Raw genomic sequence first — 9808 nt, forward strand, 5'->3', positions numbered from 1 at the left:
TGTATGTATATAAATCAATGAATGGTGCCTATAATTAAGAGTAAGATACAATCATTTGATTGTTATAATAGGCCCTATAATATGTGAGGGGAAGATTCCTATTTATATGCTATCATGATCTGAGTGAAACGGTGCATCATAGGGCAACAATTTTTGAACTGAGGTATCTCAAATGGACTAACTTACAGAATATACCCAAAATCTGGGACCCATGACTCCTGAGGGAATTAAATTTGGGGAAGTTGTGATTGCTGTTAGGCTGCAGCTGTGGTCATGTGATCTTCATTTTCAATGTTCTGTGACAATTTCCCAGACAATTTCATAATCGCTTGCTCCCTCCCCACCTAGCAACAGTCACTTACAGTGCAAACAGTTAGTTGGCATATCTCATAGGTATAGCGCAGGGGTAGGCAACCTCGGCTCTTTTATGACTCATGGACTTCAACTCCCAAAATTCCTGAGTCAGCACAGCTGACTGGCTACAGCGGATTTTGTAATGTAAAGAAATGATTCTTTGCCTAGGCAGGTAAGTCAGTGTCTTAATACAATGCTACTAGTTCTATCAATAGTGAATTTTCAAGCTTTGGCCTGTGCTGTGATGGCACTGCATTGTAAAAACAAGAGTATAACCACTCTCAGCTTTCCTTATCTGGGTACGGAGCCATGCTCTCCATTTAGTCTAAGGCAGGGGTAGGCAACCTTGGCTCTTTTATGACTCATGGACTTCAACTCCCAGAATTCCTGAGCCAGCATGGTCTAAGGGAAGATCTGTAACACCTGGATGAGATCAGTATCAGTTATCCACTTTCAGCTGTCTCCTCCAGATGAACTGTCTGCATACAATCAGTGGAGGGGCATGCATTTAAGGCTTCTGTCAGTACTGATCCTTCGATAGTAGTTAGGCTTACATTTGCCTGATAGTGTTCCCTAAAGTCAGGAATATGGCTTTCTAGGGCTTTGTGTCTCCTAAGGACGACTTAGGAACCACTGAAATCTGAAGCACAACTTCCTTCTCTTGGTAATAGAATTTTTGTGCTGTAGGGAGCAGGAATAGAAGTCTTTTGTTTTGTTTCACAATAGTGCTGCACAGGTAATCCTTGACTTACAACTACAATTGAGCCTAATATTTCTGCTGCTAAGTGAGACAGTGGTTAAGTGAGTTTTACCCCATTTTACAACCTTTCTTGCCATAATTGTTAAATGAATCATTGCAGTTGTTTAGTTAACAAGGTTGTTAAATGGATCTGGCTTCCCCAATTAACTTTGCTTGTCAGAAGATTGCAAAATGAACCCCCATCATGACATTGTAACCATAATAAATATGAGACAGTTGCCAAGCATCTGAATTTTGATCATGTGACCATAAGGATGCTGCAATGATCATAAGCGTGAAAAATGGTCACAAGTCATTTTGTTCAGTGGTGTTGTAATTTCAAATGGTCACTAAACAAACTGTTGTAAGTTGAGGACGACTTGTATGTCATGCCCACTCCTTATACCTGTTTCCTTACCTTCTGTGGACAGCAGAGCAAAGGACAAGGACATCTCTACATTGCTGAAAGAGAGCAACAGTGAACAGAGTATCCCAGAAGCAGAATGAGGGACAGAATCTTCTCCTTTGCAAGGATATTTGGATCAAAAAATCATAACTTACCGTTTCTCTCAGTGGGGTTCAGGCTCAGAAGGGAAGGAAGGAGGAAGGAAAGTAGCTAGGTCACGGCTAATCTCTGGGCAGTGAAGATTGAATTCCGCTAAGGTGGGAAATACTATATTGTGCGTTGTGCAATAGTTCACATGGTGCAATAAGACTGTGTGTTTGTTGTCATTGTGAGTTGTGATGGGGGGTGCACGAAGGGAGGCTCAGCTAATCTCATTGTACACATGTACTTTGACAATAAAGGATTTTAATTTAATTTAATTTTAATTAATTAAAGTTGGTTGGGAACATTGGGAGCTTTAGCTTCAGACAGCAGGCAAACATCAAGTTCAGGGACGCTGCTGTACACATTTACCTGCCAAATGTGAATAATAAGGTGGCCCCAAGTTCAGGGACGCTGCTGTACACATTTACCTGCCAAATGTGAATAATAAGGTGGCCCCACCAGACCGGTCGCTTTACAGCCCCTTCTCCGTCCCCTCCAACCATTTCCACCCCCGGTCCGCGAGCCCGGTCTCCAAATGTTCCTTCGAAGGAACCAAAATATCAGTTATTCGACTCTTCACCTAATAAGCATCAGAGAAGGAGCTTTGGGACAGAGCCCCAAACCAATGAAGAAAAGAAGGGGCGGGGCCGCGGGGGCGTTGAGCTTTCACAGCTGGCTTTATTAGACAGTTGCAGCTGGGCGGCGATCGTGGTAGTTGGGACTTTGCAGCTTTTGGGACTGGCTCCCCTTTTCGCAATAAGTATCTTGGACATACGGGCTCCGCAGCCGAAAGCGTCCCATCTCTCTTAGGGTCGAGGGTCTCCGAGTCTCCCAAAATGGCCGGCAGTCGAGATTGCGCTAAGGAGCAGCTGAAGCGCTGGCAAGAGCAGCGGGACTCCCAGGTACCGACGGCCACCCCCCCTCCCCAGTCCCGGCAGAGCCTGTGCTTCTGGAGCGTCCCCGGGAAAGTCTCTCGGGCAGCGCATTCGGGGACCACGGAGGACATCAAGCTGGAATAGCGTGATGTAGTATAGTATATTGCTACTGGACTAGAGAAGCGTCTTTTGTGTTTTATGATGGGAGAACAGATAGCAGAAAAAACGGAGTGGAGATGTGGGCTTAATAACTGGGAACAGGGAACTGCAATAGGTTCAGTCTCGGGGAAGAGAGACTGGCTAAGGAATAGTTTCAGAAATAATTTCTCCTAGGTGTAATGCGGGGTCTGTTCAAGATTTGATCTGGTTTGGATATTGATGTGAACTTTTTTTTGGCAATAGCTAAGCAGTGTGTGTTCCTTGCTTGTATAACTAAAAATATCAAGTAGATAAAGGCTGACTAAAGAGTAATTTCTCTCCCTGCCCCCTTGTTTTAATCCTGCCTTTGTTTTATAAGGAATTCAAGGGGACAAACATACAACCTGACTCTGCCAGTTGGCCTGAGGACCAAATGGGATATTCCAAAGGTGCTTTTTCATGTGGCAACTGGACTTCTTTTATTTTCTTTGAAGATGTTTCGCTTCTCATCCAAGAAGCTTCTTCAGCTCTGACTGGACAATCAGAGCTGAAGAAGCTTCTTGGATGAGAAGCGAAACATCTTCAACGAAAAACAAAGTCCAGTTGCCTCATGAAAAAGCATTTTTGGGATAACTATGACCTGTATGACTGAGAATCTCCATAGACCAAATGGGAGAGTTACACTGTGGAGGTGGCTGCTAGATTCATGACAGTCTCCATTCCCCCACCCCACCTTGCACTCTGCACCCCACCTGTCCAGATTTTTGGTTATCATATTAATGTATTCTCCTTAGTGTGTTTTTTATTGTTTTTTATTGTTCTATTTTTATTCTTTTGGGGAACCTTTCATTTTCTTCCTTTTTATTATTGTAAGCCTCCTGGAGTAGCCCCACAGTGAGATAAGTGGCAAATTTAAATTATTGATAATAATCCCCCAGTGAGGCACTATCTTGTGGTTCTTGTGTACTCTGAGGAAGATGAGAGCTATGCCAGAGGTTCAACCATACTGGACAGGTCTCATCAGAGGAGTCAGACAATGTCTCTCCCATAGAAAATATGGCAAGACATAAATGTCAGAAAGCCATACCAGCTTGCATATTGCCCAGGTTAACAAAGTCTACAGATGTTGGAGTTCCTGGATATCTGGTGAAAAATGGGCTACAGGACTCAGGACTGTTGGCTGAGCAACCAGGGCCAGCAGCTGCAGAACAATTGGAAGAAAATGTGTTTACCAGTCGCAAATACGCAGTGATTGAAAACAAAGAAATAATGATCTGTTATTACAGATCAAGTCCAGCAAGAAGAGGATATTTGAAACGAATGCACCAGTTCTGGTTTTTGGTTGAAACATCTCTGATCTATGCCTACTCGTTGCCAAACAGCTCAACAACATACTACAAGGAAGTGAAATTAAAGAGTGGCTAACAACTGGGAAAACCTAGCTGATAATGAAAGATCCAGCAAAAGGGGCAGCACCAGGCAACTATAGGCCAATTATCTGTTTACCAACAACTTTCAAATTGCTAACTGGTATGGTAGCTGATGCAGTCCAACAGCATCTAGTTGAAATCAATCTCTTTCCACCTGAGCAGAAAAGAAACCGCCTCAATAGCAAAGGAATAAAAGATCAACTCCTAATTGACAAAATGATCTTGGAAAACTGCAAGAGAAGGAAGGCCAACCTGAATGTACTGGTAGCATGGATTGATTACAAAAAGGCATTTGACTCTTTGCCGCATGACTGGATAATCAAGTGCCTAGAAGCTGACAACATCAAACACACTGAAATCAAGAAAAATATTAGAGGTGAATACATCAAGAGAGTGAAAAAGATCTTAAAGTCCAAACTCAATGGAGGAAATATCATCAAGGCAATCAACACGTGGGCAATTCCAGTCATTAGATACATAGCTGGAACAGTGGACTGGATTCAAGCAGAACTAAAAGCAATGGATAGGAAGACCAGAAAAATAATGACAATCATGCCCTTCATCCACGCAGTGACATTAACAGACTCTTCCTACCAAGGCAAATAGGTGGGCGTGGAATGTTGTAAGTACATCAGATGGTTGAAGAAGAAAAAATTGCTTTGGAAAAATATCTAAAGAACAATGATGAAGATGCATTGAATTTAGTATATCAGGAAGGCTTACTGACTACTGGAGAGACCAAATTGGCCTACAAGAAAGACCAAAAGAAAAAAATGGAGGCATGGGAAGACAAAGCACTACATGGCCAGTACATTAAAAAAATAGCTGGGAAAGCAGATAATAACAAGACTTGGCAATGGCTAAGAGCAGGAAAATTGAAGAAAGAGACCGAGGGACTAATTCTGGCTGCACAAGACCAAGCCTTAAGGACAAATGGATACAAAGCCATAATTGAGAAGACAGCAACAGACAGTAAGTGCCGCCTATGCAAAGAAGGTGAAGAAACAGTAGACCTCCTGAAGCTGCTGCAAGAAGATCACATAGACTGACTACAAGCTGTAGCATGACAAAGTAGCTGCTTCAGATAGGAAGGCGGTGCAGAGAGTGGTGAGAATGGCCGAAAGATCATTGGCAGTCTGCTCCCTCCCATCCAGGACATAGCACAGAAGCACTGTTTGAGCAAGGTCCGTAAGATTATCTGGGACACTACACATCCTCTTCACAACCTGTTTTCCTTGTTACCTTCTGGGAGGAGGCTTCGTGGTATCTGCAGCAGAACATCCAGATTCACCCATAGTTTCATTTATTCATTCCGCAGCAGAACACCCAGATTCAGCCATAGTAGCATTAACCTTGTGAACTCTCAAGCTTCCTCCTTCCGTTATATATTCAAGATGGACAGTATTTCATATTTATTTGTTATGTATATGTAGGGGTGTGGGTCTATACATATGTTGTATATAGTATGTTTTTAGGGTATGTCATGTATGTGTTTCACTTTGAGAGCAGGCAACTAAATTTCATTTTTGATGTGTGCCGTTGTGCTCACAGTAAAAAAAATGACAATAAAGGTTATCTTATCTTATCTGCAAGAAATATCATTTGACTGCAAGCAAGAACTGGTGGGACCATAAAATAGAGAAAGTAATAGAAAATGAAAAAGTTAAATTGCTCTGGGACTTTAGAATTCAAACAGGCAGGCATCTGCCACATAACACCCTGAACTTAACAATTGTTGATAAAAAAGACAAAAAAGTCTAGATAGTGGATGTGGCAGTCCCTGGAGACAGCAGAATAGAAGAGAAAGAACTGGAGAAGATAACAAATTACAAAGACCTACAAATAGAAATAGAATGACTGTGGCAAAGGCAAGCAAGGGTAGTACCAATAGTAATAGGTGCCTTGGGTACAATCCCAAAACAACTGGAGCACCACCTGAACACCATTGGCATTGACAAATTTGCCATCAGTCAATTGCAAAAGGCGGCTTCACTGGAAATAGCTTCCATCCTACAATGATATCTGTAACACATCAAACATCCACATCTGCCTTTCCAGGTCCTGGGTAAAGACTCTATAGGTAGACAAAAATGCCAAATTCAGTCTGAACATCTGGCTGACAACAACAACAACAACAACAACAATAATAATAATAATAATAATAATAATAATAATAATAATAATAATAATAATCCTTCCTTCTCCTATTTTCCTGAAAACAATCCTGTGGGGTGAGATGAATTTAGAGAGCGTGACTGACCAAAAGTCATCTGGCTGGTTTTTCATGCTAAAGAAGAGACTAGAAGTCCTGGTTGATCTCCTGGTTTCTAGCGTGATGCCTTAGCCACTAGACCAGGGGTCTCCAAACTTGGCAACTTTAGGACTTGTTGACTTAACTGGCTGTGGAATTCTGGAAGTTGATGTCCACAAGTCTTATAGTTGCCAAGCTTTGAGAACCTTGCAAAAGAGCAAACTGTTGTGGATTATTGAGGGACCTCTGGAAAAAAAATGACACATTTTCCTTTTCTTACAAATTAATCTAGTTTACTGTATTTTGGACAAACAATACTTCTGTAACTACACTTTTTTTTAGTAACTTTATCAGGAAGGAAAATATTTTCTCAACTTCTGCCATATTCTGTCAAATACAGTATGTGATATTTACAGTACCATATTACAAGGAGAAGATGCAGATCCTGGTACAATCCATCCATACCAAGAGCAATGAGATTTCTTTTAATCTAACAGGTACTGGTGGTCAAGTATAAATTGAAATTTGCCCAAATCCATATGCTTTATTCTGACTTGAAATATATTTTTCAATTTTAGCCATTAGAATAAATGAAGAAGCTGGGATAGAAGTAAGCAGTCTCAATCTACTTATGGTGCTTTTCATCATGCTTTTAAGAATCAAATTAAGATGAAGCAAATAGTCTGTTTTCGGTCTCTGCATTACTGGTAATTATTTTAATACAATGTAATAAACTGCAAGAGAGCCAGTTTGGTGTAGTGGTTAAGGCATGAAACTAGAAATGGGAGAGTGTGAATTCTAGTCTTGCCTTGGGCACAGAGCCAACTGGGTGACCTTGGGATAATTGCACTGTCTCAGCCCTAGGAAGCAGGCAAATGGCAAACTACTTCTGAAAAATCATTGCCAAGAAAACTGCAGGGGTCTCTGAGAATCTGACATGATTGAATGGAAGAACTCTGCAAGCATAAATACATCTAAGGAAAAGTCAACACGATGGTCGTCAATTTTGTTCTATTTTTCTTTTTTCTTTGATTAACCAGGAAGCTCAGTTATTAAATAATGGGATCATTAATTATTTTAAGCTGTTTTGATTGAAGATTCTGAAATGGAATGCAAAGCATTAAAGTTGATTTCTCTTTTTATCAATTGAATGCATTTGTTCAAAATGCAGTAAAGTTGACATTTATATTCCCTTCAGCATCTTTTAAACTTTAAAGCAACGTTTTAAGATTTTGATATGTAATTTAACAGGATACAAGTAGGTGATTCTTCAGCTTAAACATTTTTAGTGTTTTTATAATTCTAGCTAAATTGTACAAAATATGTCTGTGTACATGATTGATCTTCAGTTTGTCTAAGATTCTTTTGCTATTCTCTCCTTTGCTCCCTTCCTAGCCTGTGACCTGCAGAGCAGATCTGGAGTACATGCAACAGTGGAGGTTGGGAAGATAGTTCAGTCCGCCAAAGTTATCCTTTTAAATCAGATGAAAATAATTAGATAACACCTAGGAAGTCATATAGTATTATTAAAGGATTAAATTCAATTAAGATTCAACTTTATTTCAAGGGTTGCTTTCATCTAGTAAAAACACAGTAATTGCTTCAGCGCATAGAACTTACTAAATATGAGTTCATTATGAAGATTATACATTGTGCTGAAATGCATTAATATGATTAGCACTCATGACCTGCTTGCTTCCACTTATCTATATATATTCTGTGATAAATGGTGGGAAAAGTGGATAGACAACTTCAAGGGATTAATTCCATCTCTCCTCTCTTTCTTATCAGAAAATCTGTTTCAGAGACTTTTGAAATACCAGGGGAAATGGTCGCAGTAGTTAGAGTAGGAGGGTGCTGTTACAATTGAATATTTATTGTCCCAAACTCATACTTGAAAGTTGCCTGCAGAAGAATTGGATGTTCTGGATATCTCCTATACCTATTAGAGGAGATAATGAGATACAGTGTCACTAGTTTGACTTCAATTATACAGATAGTTCTTAGTTAACAACCATTCAAAGATATGATGGCACTGAACAAGTGGTACTTATGACATGTTCTCAAAGTTCCGGCCAGCATGCACATGTACATCATCTGGGCCTGTGGCAACCAGCCCACACTTATGATATGTATAGTGTCCTGCATTTTTTGCCAACTTCCCACAAGCAAACTCAAACTCACTTGCAGAGAAAGTTGCAAGTTGCTTCTGTAAGTTGCTTATGCACTCTGCAGCATCTGGCCTGGCCATGCTTTTGCAGTTGCATTGTAGCACATTGTAGCTTTATTCTGACTTGAAATATATTTTTCAATTTTAGCCATTAGAATAAATGAAGAAGCTCACACTGTTCTGCTGCACCTGGCAGCAGCCACTCCCAGCCCAGCCACACCAGCCACCTACATACCATCCCACACCCAGCAGCATTCACTCCTAGCCCTGCCATGCTCATGCTGTGCTGGACACATGCACACTCTCCCTCAGCTGGCAGCAAACAATCCCAGTTCCCACTCCGTGGCAGCTATTTACTTGTCCATTGGCCTTCTTGCAAGCCACCTGATACTTGCAACTTCCTGCCATCTTCGCCATTGACTTTGCTTGTTGGAGGCCAGTAGGAATTTACGAGGATATCCTTGCTTAACAAGCTGTGTTCCTTGCATAACAACAGCAATGGAAATGGCCAGGATTTCCATCACTAACTGTCATATGATTCCATGCTTAATGATTACATTGCTTAGCATCAGAAATTTTCGGTCCCAGTTACCATTGTTAAGGAAGGACTACCAATATGGATGTTGTGTTTTGTTACTGGTTATGCTCACAGTAGCATCCTGATTACTGATTTTTCCAAGTAGCATTAATGTCATTAATGAAAAATAACTATAAAAGGCTTTTGGAAATATGAGACTTGATTTAATATGAAACTTGAGTTAATATTAATCAAATATTAAACTTGATTAATAGAATGAATATTACAGAACTGTTTAGTATTTTGGCATGTGTATGGAATGAGCAATGAGAGGTAAGTTTTGTAATTAATCTCTTTGATTTTATTAAAAAAATAGCACCCAGAGTGTCCACTAAGAGTTTTTGGTGGACTTCAAAGTCTTGATATGATTGTTATACTTAGCTTTAAAGCAGTATGTTTTTTGTTAATTAAAGAGTACAATTTTAAATGGAAAAGCCAATTTAAATTGAAAATTGCACTGAATTTTTAAATTGCCACTAAAATAACAAAGTGATTGCATGTAAATTAAATCTATTCTCACTGGGCTAAATACACATTAAGATTTGTAATCCCTATTCAACCCTATTTAATTTAATTATGAGATTCCATTGCATGAGAAAGTTTGTAAATTATATAGATAAAAAAATTACAAACAAGGTAAAATAAGAAGTTGATATTCAAGAAGTGACTGGTTGCCTGCAGCATAGACCTTTTAGAAACATTTTTAAAATACTGGTAACTTAAA

The 9808-nt window shown here is 39.9% G+C and overlaps 1 protein-coding gene across 1 annotated transcript in view; it reads left to right on the plus strand.

Annotated features, from left to right (window-relative positions):
* Positions 1–2411: 2411 nt before the first annotated feature.
* LOC107289609 (catalase-like) overlaps positions 2412–9808 on the plus strand; it is a 51033-nt gene continuing 43636 nt past the window's right edge. Inside the window, exon 1 of the mRNA XM_029284577.1 lies at positions 2412–2545. Coding sequence (XP_029140410.1) covers positions 2480–2545 — 66 coding nt within the window. The 5' untranslated portion in view covers positions 2412–2479. The remainder of the gene's footprint in view (positions 2546–9808) is intronic.

The sequence above is a fragment of the Protobothrops mucrosquamatus genome, unplaced genomic scaffold (assembly GCF_001527695.2).
Source record: "Protobothrops mucrosquamatus isolate PMUCROS unplaced genomic scaffold, P.Mucros_1.0 scaffold734, whole genome shotgun sequence".
In the NCBI taxonomy this organism is placed as follows: Eukaryota; Metazoa; Chordata; class Lepidosauria; order Squamata; family Viperidae; genus Protobothrops; species Protobothrops mucrosquamatus.